Genomic DNA, 16,158 nt, shown 5'->3' with positions numbered 1-16,158 from the left:
ACCTGGTTGGCGGCGCGGTGCAGGCAGTCCTGCAGCAGCGGGGCGAGCGCGGGCGCCCAGCGCGGCGCGGCCAGCAGCGCGCGCAGCAGGCGCACCAGCGCGGCCGCCACCGCGCCCGACCCGGACGCCGTGAGCAGCGCGTGCGCGCGGCTGTCCAGCCCGCCGCTACTGTCCGACACCTCGCCCACTGAGGAACGACAAGGACCGTTAACCGGTTAACTGCCAAGAGCGTCTTAAGACGCATAATTTTCTGCGAACGGAGCACCGCTCATACAAAAATTACGTCTTAAGACGCGTCGTTTTAAATGAGCTTTTAGTAAAGAAAATCAATTATTTAAAATGTACATATTGAACGCATAGTGACATCTATTGAGAATAACTTTGCGTACTTAGAATTGAAACAGAATTTATATTATTTTTTGACATCTCATCAAAGATGAAGAAGAATATGGAAGTCTGGGCATTTACGGGGCTGACGACTGTCATCGGCTGGTTTAAGTGGCCACTTTACACAAGTGTAACATTCACCAATTCTACCCATTATTGACAACCACACTACTCAAATTCTTGGAAGTTCTATATATATGAACCAATTTAGAAACCTTGTTCTTGAATCACTAGAACTTCACTAGAGACATCTATTGGTGAGATGTAAAGAAGCTTTTTTATTAAGCAGAAACTCTTATAAAGTAAAGTAAAGTAAAGTAAAGTAAAGTGGCCACTTAAACCAGCCGATGACGGTCGTCAGCCCCGTAAATGCCCAGACTTCCATATTCTTCTTCATCTTTGATGAGATGTCAAAAAATAATATGAAAATATCTCCTGTAATTGGAGATAATCCAGATTTTGTGAACAAGTATTTGGACACACTCAAAATGTTGTAAATAAATAATCTGGTCAAATTATAAGCTTAATAATAAAAATGAAAATGGTATTTTCTGGCGTTTCTCATGTGTGTGATTATAATCCAGGATTCGGACCTCACATACTAATATAAGAGTTTCTGCTTAATAAAAAAGCTTCTTTACATCTCACCAATAGATGTCTCTAGTGATTCAAGAACAAGGTTTCTAAATTGGTTCATATATATAGAACTTCCAAGAATTTGAGTAGTGTGGTTGTCAATAATGGGTAGAATTGGTGAATGTTACACGTGTGTAAAGTGGCCACTTAAACCAGCCGATGACGGTCGTCAGCCCCGTAAATGCCCAGACTTCCATGTTCTTCTTCATCTTTGATGAGATGTCAAAAAATAATATGAAAATAACTCCTGTAATTGGAGATAATCCAGATTTTGTGAACAAGTATTTGGACACACTCAAAATGTTGAAACAGAATTTGTTTTTTACAACTTTTAACGTAAATTAAAGAGAACTTTGTCGTCGAATCAACTAATGGCACTCAGGGTTGTCCAATAATCCCCGAGTTGCCGTCACTGCCAGACTAATTGAAAATAAATAAATCTTTCTTGGATTCATTTTGCACAAGGCGGGAATCGAATCCGCGCCAGTATTGCAGTCGAGCGTCTACCCAACTATGCCATGGCGCCTGTCTTTGTGGGGAGTTACCCATGAGCGGAGGCAGGGGGTCCGCCTCCGGGGGCACGGGCGACAGCAGGCGCCTCCCTACCAGCGACACCAGCCGAGACAGCAGCTCCAGCTGTCCCTCTCGCTCCATGGGCGGGTGAGACGGCAGCACCCGCTGCAGGAGCTCGCACACTTGCACCTGGGGAACAAACGGGGCAAATAATTCATTGCAAACTCATTAACTAACTAACCATCACGCCGCTTCCCCGAAGGAGTAGGCAGAGAGAACTTTGCAAACATTCTTCGCCTCTTCCACGTTCATGCATCTCCTCATACATACCCGCCGATTGTTACAACTCCTAATCCGACCACTTTCAAGTATTTGGCATACCCGATCGTGCCATGTTTTTCTCGGTCTTCCTCTACTTCTTTTCCCAATTACATTCGCCTCATAAATTTGTTTTACCGTTCTTTCCTTACTCATTCGTTCTACATGTCCAAACCATCTCAACACACCTTTCTTAATTTTATCGATAACGCTTTTTTCAGCTTTGCATTCCTTCCTTATTTCACTATTCGAACATCTATCATACATCGTTTTGTCGCACATCCTTCTGAGAGATGGCATTTCGACTGCATCCAGTCTACTTTCATCCTTCTTTTGCCAACTCCATGTTTCACTTTCATACATTAGAGTTGGTTGGCGTCTGTGTGTTGTGGGAAATGGCACCAACCTGCATGAAGACCGAGTCCTGCGTCAGGGCCTCGTCGGTGGCCTCCAGGATGGACAGCGTCAGCTTGAGCCAGGCCGGCGAGCACAGCGCCACCCGCATCTCCTCGCTCACAGCCATATCTAGGAATGACCAAATAAACATATGAAATACCACTTATTTTAAAGGAGTTTTACATGGTTTCCTCCCAGCAATGAGCAAATGCAAAGAATTTATTATTAGATTAAAACCAATATTTTTAGCTTTTCCACTTTTTTTTATTTGACCAGCGACCGGGTTTCGTCAATGATGTCGGTAACGACCAGTCTGATGATGTCGGTAACGACGAAACCCGGTTGCTGGTCAAATAAAAAAAAGTGGAAAAGCTAAAAATATTGGTTTTAATCTAATAATATATTAAAAATGCAATTCCATCACGAAGTGTCAGTGGATAATATAAATCTATAAAATGCAAAGAAGTTCCTGATTGGCCCACACTAGATAATCTTTCCTGTTGGCAACGCAGATTTAAATGAAACAGCATTTTTTTGAGAGTGAATGCTGGGAACAGAGTGAATGGTGCACTAAAATCAGTTTTAGCAAATAAAAATCTATCAGCGGAAGCTAAACTGGCAGTACACAATGGAGTTCTGGTTCCAACCCTTATGTATGGAAGCGGAGCATGGAGTTGGCAAAAGAAGGATGAAAGCAGACTGAATGCAGTTGAAATGCGATCCCTCAGACGAATGTGTGGCAAAACGATGTTTGATAGATGTTCGAATGATGAAATAAGGAAAGAATGTAAGGCTGAGATAAGCATTATCGATAAAATTAAGAAAGGTGTGTTGAGATGGTTTGGACATGTGGAGCGTATGAGTGAAGAAAGAACGGTTAAACAAATTTATGAGGCGAATGTAGTTGGAAAAAGAAGCAGAGGACGACCGAGGAAAACTTGGAACAATCAGGTACGTCAAATACTTGAAAGCGGCCGGGTCAGGAGTCGTAATAATCGTCAGGTATGTATGAGGAGATGCATGAATGTAGAAGAGGCAAAGAATGTTTGCAAAGACAGAGTGGTGTGGCGTTTGATTCTCTCTGCCTACCCCGCGGGGAAGCGGCGTGATGGTTAGTTAGTTAGTTTAGTTAGCATTTTTTTCATCATCTGTTCAACGGTTCTATTGTTTACAACTAATTTGTATATAACTGGACTCTTTGATATGTCATGCTTTTAGTTTTGTCAATGGATATAATCACGTTGAACTTTTCCCATGTCAAGTGGAAGCTTGAGAAGCATTCTTTGGAGGTCGAACATATAAACAGAATATAAACATATAATATAAGAGTTTCTGCTTAATAAAAAAGCTTCTTTACATCTCACCAATAGATGTCTCTAGGAAGTTCTAGTGATTCAAGAACAAAGTTTCTAAATTGGTTCATATATATAGAACTTCCAAGAATTTGAGTAGTGTGGTTGTCAATAATGGGTAGAATTGGTAAATGTTACACGTGTGTAAAGTGATCACTTAAACCAGCCTATGACGGTCGTCAGCCCCGTAAATGCCCAGACTTCCATATTCTTCTTCATCTTTGATGAGATGTCAAAAAATAATATAAACAGAATGTCAAGGCAACCCTGAAGGACGCAGACCCCCAGGCAGACCTCCGAAAAGGTGGAAAGACAGCTGGGAGTCAACATCCCAAGAGCGACATGCGGATGCACAAACAGATCCCTAGGATCCCTAAGAAAACCAACAGAATATTTACAAAAACGAATTATAAAAGTATAAAAATTGATGTCCGACTTTCTCTGGGGAGTGGGTTCTTTAATCCATGTTCATGTCCATTAAATCCATGTATTATGAAGATAGAAAATATGTTGAAATAATTTAATAATAAAAAAAAACACCTTTTCGAAATATTTTTCAACTATGACAAAATTACACAGAAATATCCACAGATGTCATTGCTATACAAGTTACATCATACCAACTGACAGACGGACTTGGGCGTTCATTAACGTCCATACTGCTTTAAGGAAAATTCGCACTGACCTTCATTTACATCCATACTCCCGGACAGGTTAAAAGAAACATTATTGATGTGTATTTCATTAAGCATTACATTGTACATATCGCAGGCTCCATTTAAAAATGAATTTGGGTAATTACTGAGAGAATGTTGCTTGAGAACATTGCATCGGGAACATTGTCTGCATCCGTGGTGTAATGGTAAGCACGCTAGGCTAGGCTATAAGAAGAAGAAGAAGAAGCATTTTTTTAGTTAGAAGAAACAAAAAATCCACTAGTTGATCTATAAACCTTGTACATAATAAGCGAGATAAATAATAAATGGAACTCCATTCTAAAAAAAATAAAATAAAAGACAAACGCACTAATACTCATACTCATGCGACAGACTGTGACATTTGGGACACAAATTTGTGGAAGAGAATAATATTTCTATACGAAAAATAGTAAAAGTTTATTTGACTTACTTTTGACGATGGCCACGGCGGCCCAGTCGTCGAGCAGGCCGCGCACGAGGCGCAGGTCGCGGCGCCGCGGGTCCGGCGGCGCCAGCAGGCGGTGCAGCAGGCTCGCGGCCAGGCGCGTGGCGCCCACGCCGCCCCCGGCCGCCGCCAGCAGCAGCGCCAGCGCCAGCCACAGGCTCTGCTGCCGCACGCTCGGGCCCCCGCCCCACTCCTCGCCGCCCGAGGACAGCTGCAGGTCCACCGCTGGGGGAGAAGGATGGACTTGTTGATTCTATTACTACACTTTGGGTATTTCTACCTGACTGTGCTTATCTGCGGGATGGGTAGTTCTACCGTACATGGACTGCACATCAACCACTTAACTAACTAACCATAACACTACACCACTCTGTCTTTGCAAACATTCTTCGCCTCTTCCACATTCATGTATAACCGCCGATTATTTCGGCTCCCAACCTGTCGCACTTTACGTACACGCGCACCCAACTTCCTACTGTTTCCGGCGATCTCATTTTAGCTGCACGCGAGTTATCGTTCAGGGCGGTTGTGTCGCTACGCTAACTATAGCGGCTACCCACAATGATTTTTTTTTCTCTCTTTTAGGTACTTACCAGAGCTAACATTACAAAATTGATACATTTTAACTTCAAGTATGTTCAATAAAAGCAACATTTACGAATATTTACATTTTTCCCGTTTTTAAATCACATTTTCATATGGTGTACAAAATACATACCATCATTGCACGCGGTTTTTATAGCACCATAATAATAATAAAATAATAAAACCCTTATACGCACCCCAATGGTGCATAGGGCACTGCGTCATATAAACGCAGTGTTATCTTGATCGTTTACGCATGAGGGAAAGGTGATCAGCCCTCCGCTTCAGGTACCAGTCCAGGGTAATATTGAATAAATACAACAGTGAAAAAATCACTTATATTTATTTTACCCCCCTTGGGAATCGAACCCGGGACCTACAGAACGGTAGCAGAGCGTGCTGACCATTACACTACGGAAGCGGACCATATAGCACCATAAGCGAAAGGTTAATATAGTATTTAGCTTGTTTGATTGATATAGTATTATTATTCGTTTGTTTTAGACAGTACATATTTAGGGAGTACTTTAGGATTCACTACCGTTCTGCATGGCAAGGTGCAGTTTTTAAAATTGAAATTGTCAACAGTGCATTTTACTTCAAAAATAGTACAGACGCTCCTATACATTCCAACATTTGACTTTGGTACATTCTTTGAGCGTCATTATTTATTCATTCAGAGCTTTTGTCCAATGAATACCTAATTTAATGAAAAAAAAGGTTGAAGTCATAAAGAATTTAACAATAAAACATGAATGAAGCCTTTGTGGATCTTGTAAAATTTATGGCTATCATGGGTAATCTATAAATGACAAGAAGGGCTAATAAAGATGAAGTAAGGCAGGCTAGTCACCTCTGTCGGGGGTGAGGGGGGCGCTGGGCGCGGGGCTGGGGGCGCGCGCCAGCTTGAGGTCGTAGCGGTCCTCCTTGCCCATCCGGTAGGAGTTGGTGGCGCCCGTGTCCCACTCCACGCGCACCCACCCGTCCTCGCCCAGCTCGCCCACCACGCGCCCCTCCGACGGCGGCGGCCCGTCCTGCGCCGGGGACAGACCACACAAGCTTAGCAAACACCCTGTGCCAGGACGCGACTTGACCTTGCAAATTTTCCTCAAAAGATATGTTAGGAGTAGTAAGTGAGATATAGTGTAAGTTTAGGAACAAAATGGTTCATATTGGGATAATTTTAACAACCACAGCATTTTTGCTTGTTCAAGTCCAAGGTAAATTACCAATTATTTTTCCCATCAAATTTATTTCAACTCCACATTGCTCACTCCTTTCAACAACGTCATATATAAAAAAAACTTGATTTTTCAGGAGAACGTTTTTAAAGTTTAAAAATATAATACAATGTATTAAAAATAAATATCAAGACATTTACTTAACTTTTTACTGTGCAACAGATCTTTTTAGGGAAAATCTGAAGGTTTTTTCTCCATTTGAAAAATATTTAGTATATTTAAAAAAATAATTAAACAATACCTTTTCTTCAAAATGCAAAAACAACACTTTCTACCCTGTAGCGGGTAAATATTGAGTTAAAAATATGCGTCTTTTGCTGGGATATAGTACATTTTCTGGGCATTTTTGAAAACATGCACAACTGAAAATTGACGATTTTTGATTTATGACGTTCTTGAAAGGAGCGAGCAATGTATTATATACAAATATATTAATGAAACTGAGAAAATGATGAAACAAGGAAGGCAAAGGAAGAAGGATCAAGTAAGGAGTCGAGGAGGAGAGGTAAAGGAAACCAAGAAAGAAGGAAGGTCCCAAGGATAGATAGTAATGTTTCAAGCATGTCTTGTAAGTCATAAAATACATTACAATGATTAAGGAAACACTTGTTTTCATATCACTTGAGTTTTATTAAAGACTACTAGTTTCGGAAGCTAAACTTCCACCGTCGGGTCTGAATAATAACTAAAATAAAAAATATAAAATTGTTCTATAAATAAGGAGAGGGGAAAGTTAGGGGGAGGGGGTAAGTCAAGGGGCGGAGTTTGAAAACAAAGGAAAAATGGAAAGCAAAGGTGAAGAATTTTGAAACAATATATTATTTAATAAATTATTATTAGAATTTAGGTTTTTTTATTTATTAAATTTCATAAAACAAGTGTTTCCTTAATCATTGTAACATGTCTTACCACAAAGTTAATGCCGAAACAATAAATAAAATAAAATATATTCACAACATTTTGAGTGTGTCCAAATACTTTCATAGATTATTATTTATTTTTATTTTTTTCAATACAAATCTGGATTATCTTCATTTAGGGGTATTTACAGGGTTTTTGACCTGTTGTAGTGATCACTTTAAGTGATCACTTTACATACGTGCAACGTGATCACTTAACCAGCCTGTGAGAGGTCATGTGAGAGGTCTTTTTCATCTATGATGATATGTTAAAAATATAATAAAAAGTCATTTGAAAAACCCTAAAGTAGCAGAAAGGAGAAAAATTGACGCATTTGAAATATGGTGTTGGAGGCGCATGCTCATGGACGACTAGACGCACCAACGAGTCCTTTCGCCAGGAGTTGCACAAAACAAAAGGTATCATATATCTTGTTAACCTGATCTCCCCACTTCCAGTCCTTGCCGCGCACGACGCGCGTGCCGATCTTCATGAGCGCGGCGAGGCGCGGGCCCGGCGGGGGCGCCTCGCCCGGGCCGCGGCGCGCGGCGCCCACGCCCTCCTCGGTGAGCGCGCGCGGCGCCCGCGCCCCGCCGCCCGCGCCCGCCAGCGGCGAGGGCAGCGCGCCCGGCAGCCGCGCCAGCACGCCCAGCGCCGCGCTGCACGCGCCCGCCGCCCACGCGCGCCCCGCCGACATGGGCGACGCGGCCGTGCCGCCCGCCAGCGCCATCAGCGAGACCATGAGTCTTCAAACACAATAACAGCGAAATACAGAACTGGTCATGAGAAATGAAAAATATCGTCTTCTCCACCTAATCATACAAGGAAAGATTGAGGGGCGAAGAACTCAAGGACGCCGAAGTACATCATGGCTGAAAAACCTACGATAATGGTTTGGCGGAAGCACCAAATCTCTGTTCCGAGCTGCAGCATTCGTTAGAAGTGGCACAGAAAGAAGAAGACAGAACTAGTCTCCTTATCTGTGGGTTGTGGAGGCATCAGCGTACTGGCTACCTTCATTTCAGCAATCTAGATCTAGCTGACCAACAGAACTAGCTAAAATTCCTTACCACTTCTAGAAACACTTCTAGACACTTCTAGAAACTCAGTTTAGTTTTTTTGTCCGCCTCCATAGTGTAATGGTCAGCACGCTCGGCTACCGTTCTGAAGGTCCCTGGTTCGATTCCCAGAAGGGGGTCAAATGAATATAAGTGATTTTTTCACTCAATATATTTATTTATTCAATATTGCCCTGGACTGGTACCTGAAGCGTAGGGCTGATCACCTTGGCTTTATGCAATTATGATTACCTTGCCTTTATGCAATTAACGACTAATGCATAAAGGCTAGATAACACTGCGTTAGTACAATGCAGTGCCCTATGCACCATTGGGTGCGGATAAAGATTTAAAAAGAATTAAACAAAATTATGAACACACTTCGTACGGGAAAGATATTTCTACCCATTTGGTCGATTGATGCTTTCGGTCTGGGGCCTACTGTTCTAGGCCTCCAGTCAAGCGCTGATAATCCGCTGGTCTGGTGACAGCCCCGAGTGTCTCACCTGGCCCTGTCGGGGTGGTCCCGGGCGAGCTCGTGCGCCGTGTTGTGCGGGTGGGGCAGCGAGGCGTGCGCGCGCAGGCAGCGCGCGGCCCAGCCCGCGAGCTGCGCATGCGCCAGCTGCAGCGCCAGGCGGTGTGGCACGGGCGCCAGCGGCACGTGCTCCAGCGGCACCGTCAGGATGCCCGCCGGGGAGACTGACCCGCCTGGAAGATTGCATTATTTTTAACATTGTTGTAGGGCTTTTGCTTCACTAGTATAAGAAAAGGTAGTCAAAAGAGTACATGTACTAAAATTGAATGAAATTAATTGATATTTTAAGGTATTTCTTCTTCTTCTTTAAGGACTAGGTCCTGTCATTCTCCGGTCCGCTCCTGGGAGGTGGAAGACCAGCTATCCCTCCATCGTTTATGTGATCTTCCTAGGCATTTCTTGGTATGTGAAATCATTCACAAAAGAATATTAACACACATTGTTACAACTTTTGTTTCGCTAGGATGGGGGCAAAAAGTGTACTAAAATTGAATGAAATTAAATGATATTTTAGGGCATTCCTTGGTATGTGAAATCATTCACAAAAGAACTCATTTTTTTATCAACTCTGACCCCAATTATACTCAGACAGTCCGCCGCCTGGCTCTCAGTATACTAATCACAAGTAACCGCAACACCCAATTCCCATCTATACAATGTTTTTTGGTGTCTCTTGCGCTCTATCAAAATTAAACAAATATAACGATTATAACTGTCTCTCGCTCTCTACTAACAGCATACAAAAGACGCTTTAAGCGTTTCCCGTACCGTATAACGGGGCTACTTGAACTTCGATGTGTTACTTAAGCCCAGTACAAAAAAAATAGATCTGTATTTGGTCTACAATAATGAACGTATGGACATGATTCATTGTTTCCCTGACAGGTGACACTTATTGTCACGATACGTTCATTATTGTAAACCAAATACAGATTTAAATCTTTTATTGTACTGGGCTCAAGTAACACATCAAAGTTCAAGTAGCCCCGTACGGTAATCAATGTGTCGAGATACAATTTCAAACGATTTTTATAATTTTCACTACATAGTTTCTAAAATTTTGCTTTGCAAGAGTGGTCCGTCAGGAAGCCAAGAGCTTCTATATCAGATATCCGGGAATGCAGCGGAAATTTTCAACAATACAGGCTGATCGCAAATTGATGTATAGTTACTTTTGTCTCCCAGTATGGCGGGGTGGGCCCCCAGCACCCCGGCCAGCGCCATGTAGTGCACGGGCCGGGACATCCACTGGGAGCCCTCCAGCACCTCCAGGGCGCTCTCGTAGCCCGCCAGGCGGATGTCGGCGCGCCGGATCTGCAAACAGTTATATTTCTATGGTTAATTGCAACTAGGTAAGGCAATCCATCAATAGCCCGCAACTTAATTTTCTTTAACCCTTTCCGGTCCCCCAAAATTAAAAAAAATCTAGGTAGACAGTTACATTCCAATTGGATAAAAATCTTTTGTCCTCTGCTCCACATACTGTTGTAATAGATACGAGTGACAAAAATGTAAGCTTGTAATTTAAATAAATAATAATAATAATGAAAAAAATGTCAAATAACATCCGACATGGGACCTAAGAGGAAAAATCCATGTCGAATGATATTTGACATTGGACCAGTAAGGGTTAATCCCAGGTATCATAACATAATTGAATTTTTTTCTTTAACACTATTTTTGTATTGAAAAAATATATATTTTCATCAAAATAAATATATGGATTTGAAAAAAATAACTTATATAAAGGTAAAAAGTTTAAAAAAAAATTATATTTTTTTTTAAATTTTTTCAAACTCATTATGTATTCATTTGTTTTTTTTTATTTTAATTATTTTGCCCTCGTCTAATTTAAAACGCCTGCAAACCCAATGGTGCATAGGGCACTGTGTTGCATCGATGCAGTGTTATGTTGGTTGTTAATTGGTCTAGGTTTTGACGCCTTACAGTAATACACTCTAGATATCCCTAACGTATGAACTAAGAATCACTATGCCGCTCTTTTTCAACGCACAGCAAGAGGATACATACTTGGTTGCTGTATATAGATGTAAATAAACGCTTCACCTGACAGTACATGGCCGTCCTCAGCACGTCAATGTCGCACCCGTCCTCGGCCATGACGAAGTCTATAATGGCGTTGATAATCTGAGTCCTTTTCTTCGGATCGACCGACACCTCCGCGGGCTGCCAGTAAGTTTCCCAAGCCGGGGAATAGGTCGCTGAAAATGACAAAATATTGGTTTTTTATATTGAAATTTTTTTAATTTTACAAAATACATATTTAAATAATACAAAATTTCATTCAAACCCTTATCCCCACCCCAATGGCGCATAGTGCACTGCATCATATAAACGCAGTGTTATCTTGATTGTTAACACATGAAGGAAAGGTGATCAGACCTCCACTTCAGGTACCAGTCCGGGGTAATATGGAATAAATATTACAGTGAAAAAATCACTTATATTTATTTTACCCCCCTTGGGATTCGAACCCGGGACCTCCAGAACGGTAGCCGAGCGTGCTGACCATTACACTACGGAGGCGGACAATACAAAATAGTTGGTAAATATACAAAACATTTCAAATATAACATTTCTATCTCTCTAATAAAGTAGATACTTGTGTTTAGGGAGTTTGTCTTACAATTATTATTTTTTTAAAAACAAAGTAAATTGAATAAAGTAAATTAAAATTAAAATAAACAAAGTTAATAAAAATTAAAAAATATTCTTTGGTATGGAGTCTAGGTAGGGGTGAGTCTTATATGTTTTATTTTATTTTAGTTTGTTCAGTCTCTTATTAACAGGTATAACAGCAGTGGCGTGCACTTCACACAGGCACATAAGCAGTGCCTACCTTAATGGAATAGGAAAAATAGGGAAAACTGTGATTTTTTACATTTTTTTTTACAAATTAAACGCCAAATCTATAAATAGACTTACCTTTGCCCAACCACACGCCAAGAGCCGCAGAATTATCCCTCTCCGACTGGTCCACGTCTTTCTCATCCTTGGCGCTGCTGAGCTCTTTCTCTGGCTCCGGTTCAACCATGTCCATCTTCACGTCCTCGGGGTCCAGCAGCAGCTTGGCCGAACCCTCGAAGGAGTCCTTGAGCAGTGAGTTGTCGGTCATCTCGTTGATAGAACTGATGGAAATCTCATTCGTGGGTGTCTTATCATCCTCCTGTTCAACGTTCTGGGAGAGTGCCATATTTTTGTCATTATCTGCGCTCTCGCCGTCTTTCTCCAAGGACCTCTCCCTCTTAACGGCCTTGTCGTTATCCACTTTGAGTTTGTCCTTGTCTTTGGCAGTGTTGCTCTGGTCGGCCATCTTGGAATTGCATTCCATGATGATGATGGAATTGTCTATGGTCGGTATTTGCGGCTTCGAAGCGACATTATCCGAGATTGTGTCAATGTCATTTAGGCTTTTTTCTATGGCTTTATCGTTGTTTCTGTCTGGCATTGAGCTGGAAACAATTACGATAAAATTAAAGATGCACTTTTTTGGACATCTAAAAAAATTTGACTGACATGGTAATCAATGTTGCAGATTTGTTGTCGAATGGTAGAGAATTGCTGAAACTAAATAAACTAACTAACGAATTAGCCGCTCCCCCCAGGGGTAGGCAGAGAGCATCTTTCCATCTATTCATGCATCTCCTCATACATGACCGCCGATTATTCTCTCCCTCTTAGACTCCCAACCTGACCGCGCCCTTGTATTTGGGATTGATCATGAAATAGAATTACTGCCATCAGTAAAATGGCATGTCCTGGTCTTATGTTGATTGGTAAAAAATGCCATGTATGACAGAGCATTGAAAAAAATATTTAAAAGATGAAAAAGAATTTTATTGCTTGAATTTTTTTTAAATATACTCAATTTTGGGCTAGATCGAGCCTTTTTTTATCATTAGTGAGGATTATTTAAGCAATTGCTAGTAACTTGTTCTCCTTAACAGAGCAGTGAGTTTGACATCAAACCTGCTCTAGGCTCTATCCAATGAGTAGTAGACTACTTGCCAACAGTGTATTCTCGTATAACTTACCTAAACGTTTTATTCCTCATGACTTCCGTCGCGACGCGTGTAAAGGGCATGGGAGGGGGGCGGAGGCGCGGGAGTGCTGCGGAGGCCGGCGACGTGGCCGCGCGCACCTCCAGCACCAAGAAACGTGCACGTTCCACCAGAGGAGCGCAAACCTTGACAGATCACACCACATATATCTTGGATTTTTATTTTTAAATCAAATTGTTACAAGATGGACCACAGAATTTTATGATGGAGTCCTTGGGAGAACAAAATAGGTGTAGGTAGACCTCAAAAGAGATGGTTCAACGACATAGTCGCTGTGGAGGGCAAAAACTGGCTGCAAGCAGCAACCCACCAGAGGAAATGGAAAGGGGAAGAGGCCTATATCAACCAGTGGAGGACAGAGGGCTCATGAAGAAGAAGAAGAACATGGTACCTTTTACTGGAATAAAATGAAGTATTTCCGCTGTGTGGAATTAAAACAAAACGATATTTAACAGAACTTATTTATTTTTACAATGTTAATACAATGAATATTTATGCAAATATTGATTAAAGGACTGGATTATCAAGGGGAGAGATGAGGGTAGAGGGCCCGAAGCAGCTTGTGCAGTTGCTGATGTACTCTCTAGTATTGGTCTCCATGACCCAGGATCTGCGCCAAGGTCCCGCGGTCACGTGCGTGACCGATCGCCCATTTTCCGCCCTACGAATTACATTCTTCTTTTCCGCCTTGAACGGCGAGTTCACATCCCACGCGTACAGGACGTCCTCGTCCTTGTGGCGGTAGAAGAGAGCGCTGTTTCCATCCGTGCCGCAGAAAACCATAGGGTCCGTTTTGATTCCGACCAATCGGATCATCGTAGGTGCTTCGTTTTCGCGTAAAGATTCCACGGGCACGCTGAAGATTCCTTCGCAGTCGAGGTAGGAGAAGAAGAGATGGTTATGACCGCTTTGCTTGAGCATCGCGAGGTACAGAGCGTTATCGCAAGCGCCGCCAGCCGTCACGGTGCTGGGCAGCTCCAGTCTCTTCCCTTTTCCATTGGACGCGTTGATGACCAACAGGGCTTTTCCCGCCGCGTCGGAAACGTACACGTAATCCGTGCCATTGTTTGCATTGTCAACGACCAAATACTGTAAACTCGTCGCGCTGGAAACTAGTTCGGACAAATCGAGGGTAAGCGTGATTTTGTTATTGGTCAAGCAGAACGCCACGACTTTAGGTCCGCACGGACACTGCGGCTTGGGCGCCTCCAGCATACCGATACTTCCCGAGTCTAGAACCCAGAGCAGTCCGTTGGAGTCCAGGAACAGATCGACGACGGATTGAAAAGAGTCGCAGTTGCCGATCCGCTGCATCTTCCAGCTGGGGAAAGGCTTCAGCACCGGCTGGAGGTTCTTGGTGCACAGATCCCCCGCGACGAGCGTGGCCGGGACGCCGTGCTTGTACCGCGGCTGCGCCACGATCATCTTGTTGCGGTGAAACTGCATTCTGGTCGCCAACACGTTCCGAGGAATATATCTCCCGGTATCCTTGTACAGCTGCTTCTCGTTCTCCGAAGAGAAGGCCAGACTGCGACCCGAAATGGTGTAGGAACGTTGGCCAATACCTTCGAGGCACTTGGCCTCCGAATCCCACATAACAATGGACAATAAAACAAAAGAAATGACCGGACAAACAGCGGCCATCTTGTCAATACAAAACTAGACTTGAGAAATTCAACTATAAACTGAAAAATATAAACATCGCAAGACGGTATTTATGCATTCTAATACAATTTGTCAATGTTTCAACCATCACGTTACCCGGATATGAAATTTGATTATGTAAACATATTACGGAATAGATTTTTACATGTTTATGCATTTATTCTAATAAAAAGGTGTGTTTATTCAGGAAAAAGCTGAGCTTGTCAGAATTTCGCATGGCTCATCATGTTTTTGACGCTTCCCGTCCAACATTAGTTGTTGGAGTGGCATAATATGATGGACTGTTACCTCCTTGTAGCTGCGGCACGCCTGCTGGCGCATGCGGGCCAGTCGCCACTTGTTCTGGTAGACGGCCTCCGCCACCTCGCCCAGCCCGCCCTCCAGCCGGGGACAGTAGCCTTGGGCCTCTGCGCAAATTCAAAATTACTTTGTATTAACACTCTCCTTATCATTCATCGTTCATTTTGTGTAATATCACTTTAACATTCCCTTTTACTGCCTAGAAAATTTGGTGGTGGATTTACAAAATTGTATTTATTTAGATAGGCAGTGACAGGGATATTGAAAGCTTTTAAATGTAAATTCACAGTAAAATCGGGATACAATTTTATGTTGTTTCACATTTTCAATCAATTTCGCAACATAGTTTGAAAAAATTGCTTTGCAAGAGAGGGTCTGTCAGGAAGCCTAGATGCTTCTGTATCAGATCTGGGAATGCGGTGGGACAGCTTTCAACTCAATTTGAAAAAAAAAACTTTTTCTAATGACTAGAAAAATCTTATATTCTTTTAGATAGAAACATAAATGAATAGAAGTTTCTGCAGTTGGCAAACTGGAAGTCAGCCGCTGAAGACAGAAGAGGTTGGAGGCGAATGGTGGTGGTAGAGAGAGAGAGAAAGAGAGAAGAGAAATTCGTTGTTAATGTAAATAATTTGGTTTAATTTTAAAATGCGAAAGAACATCGTTACCTTGTAGGGCTGCTCGCAGGGCGGAGTCGTTCAGCGCCAGATGGTGTATGAGGGCGCCGGCGACCGCGCGCGACAGCTCCTCGGCCGGATGGTCTGGGGGCTGCGGCGGGCCGGGCCCTATGCGCCCCCGCGCGACGTGGCTTAGCGCCAACCACAGCCACGCCGCCGGAGAATCAGGCTAGAACAAAAAAGCATTCAGTCTACTCTCATTCCTTATTCAATCTACTTTCAATTTCCTCTGGATATTTTGTTGTTTAAAATTACTCACAACAAGCTCATTAGTCAGGCATTACACTTGGCTTGACTCTGGCCAAGGTCTGTACATGACGGATTCTTCAGTTCTTTGGACAAGTTGCGTGTGGTAAATGAAGATAGCCTG

The 16,158-nt window shown here is 42.7% G+C and overlaps 2 protein-coding genes across 2 annotated transcripts in view; both read right to left on the bottom strand.

Annotated features, from left to right (window-relative positions):
- The window catches only part of HERC2 (E3 ubiquitin-protein ligase HERC2), a 109,473-nt gene that overhangs the window by 56,661 nt on the left and 36,654 nt on the right, over positions 1–16,158 (bottom strand). Inside the window, exons 29-41 of the mRNA XM_088269954.1 lie at positions 15,780–15,957; positions 15,100–15,218; positions 13,120–13,271; positions 12,011–12,537; positions 11,132–11,286; positions 10,237–10,378; positions 9,036–9,237; positions 7,911–8,217; positions 6,184–6,364; positions 4,731–4,970; positions 2,261–2,379; positions 1,569–1,725; positions 3–187 (exon numbers count right to left, since the gene is read on the bottom strand). Of these exons, the coding sequence (XP_088126080.1) occupies positions 3–187; positions 1,569–1,725; positions 2,261–2,379; positions 4,731–4,970; positions 6,184–6,364; positions 7,911–8,217; positions 9,036–9,237; positions 10,237–10,378; positions 11,132–11,286; positions 12,011–12,537; positions 13,120–13,271; positions 15,100–15,218; positions 15,780–15,957 (2,664 nt within the window). The remainder of the gene's footprint in view (positions 1–2; positions 188–1,568; positions 1,726–2,260; positions 2,380–4,730; positions 4,971–6,183; positions 6,365–7,910; positions 8,218–9,035; positions 9,238–10,236; positions 10,379–11,131; positions 11,287–12,010; positions 12,538–13,119; positions 13,272–15,099; positions 15,219–15,779; positions 15,958–16,158) is intronic.
- On the bottom strand, positions 13,654–14,790 carry LOC148303461 (protein yellow-like). The gene has a single exon (XM_088269921.1). It carries the CDS (start codon positions 14,788–14,790, stop codon positions 13,654–13,656), a length of 1,137 nt encoding a protein of 378 aa, XP_088126047.1.

The sequence above is a fragment of the Brachycentrus maculatus genome, unplaced genomic scaffold, assembly GCF_059751285.1.
Source record: "Brachycentrus maculatus isolate JH-2025_06_01 unplaced genomic scaffold, ASM5975128v1 h1tg000368l, whole genome shotgun sequence".
Classification (NCBI taxonomy): Eukaryota; Metazoa; Arthropoda; class Insecta; order Trichoptera; family Brachycentridae; genus Brachycentrus; species Brachycentrus maculatus.
This window is presented reverse-complemented; position numbering and strand designations above follow the sequence as displayed.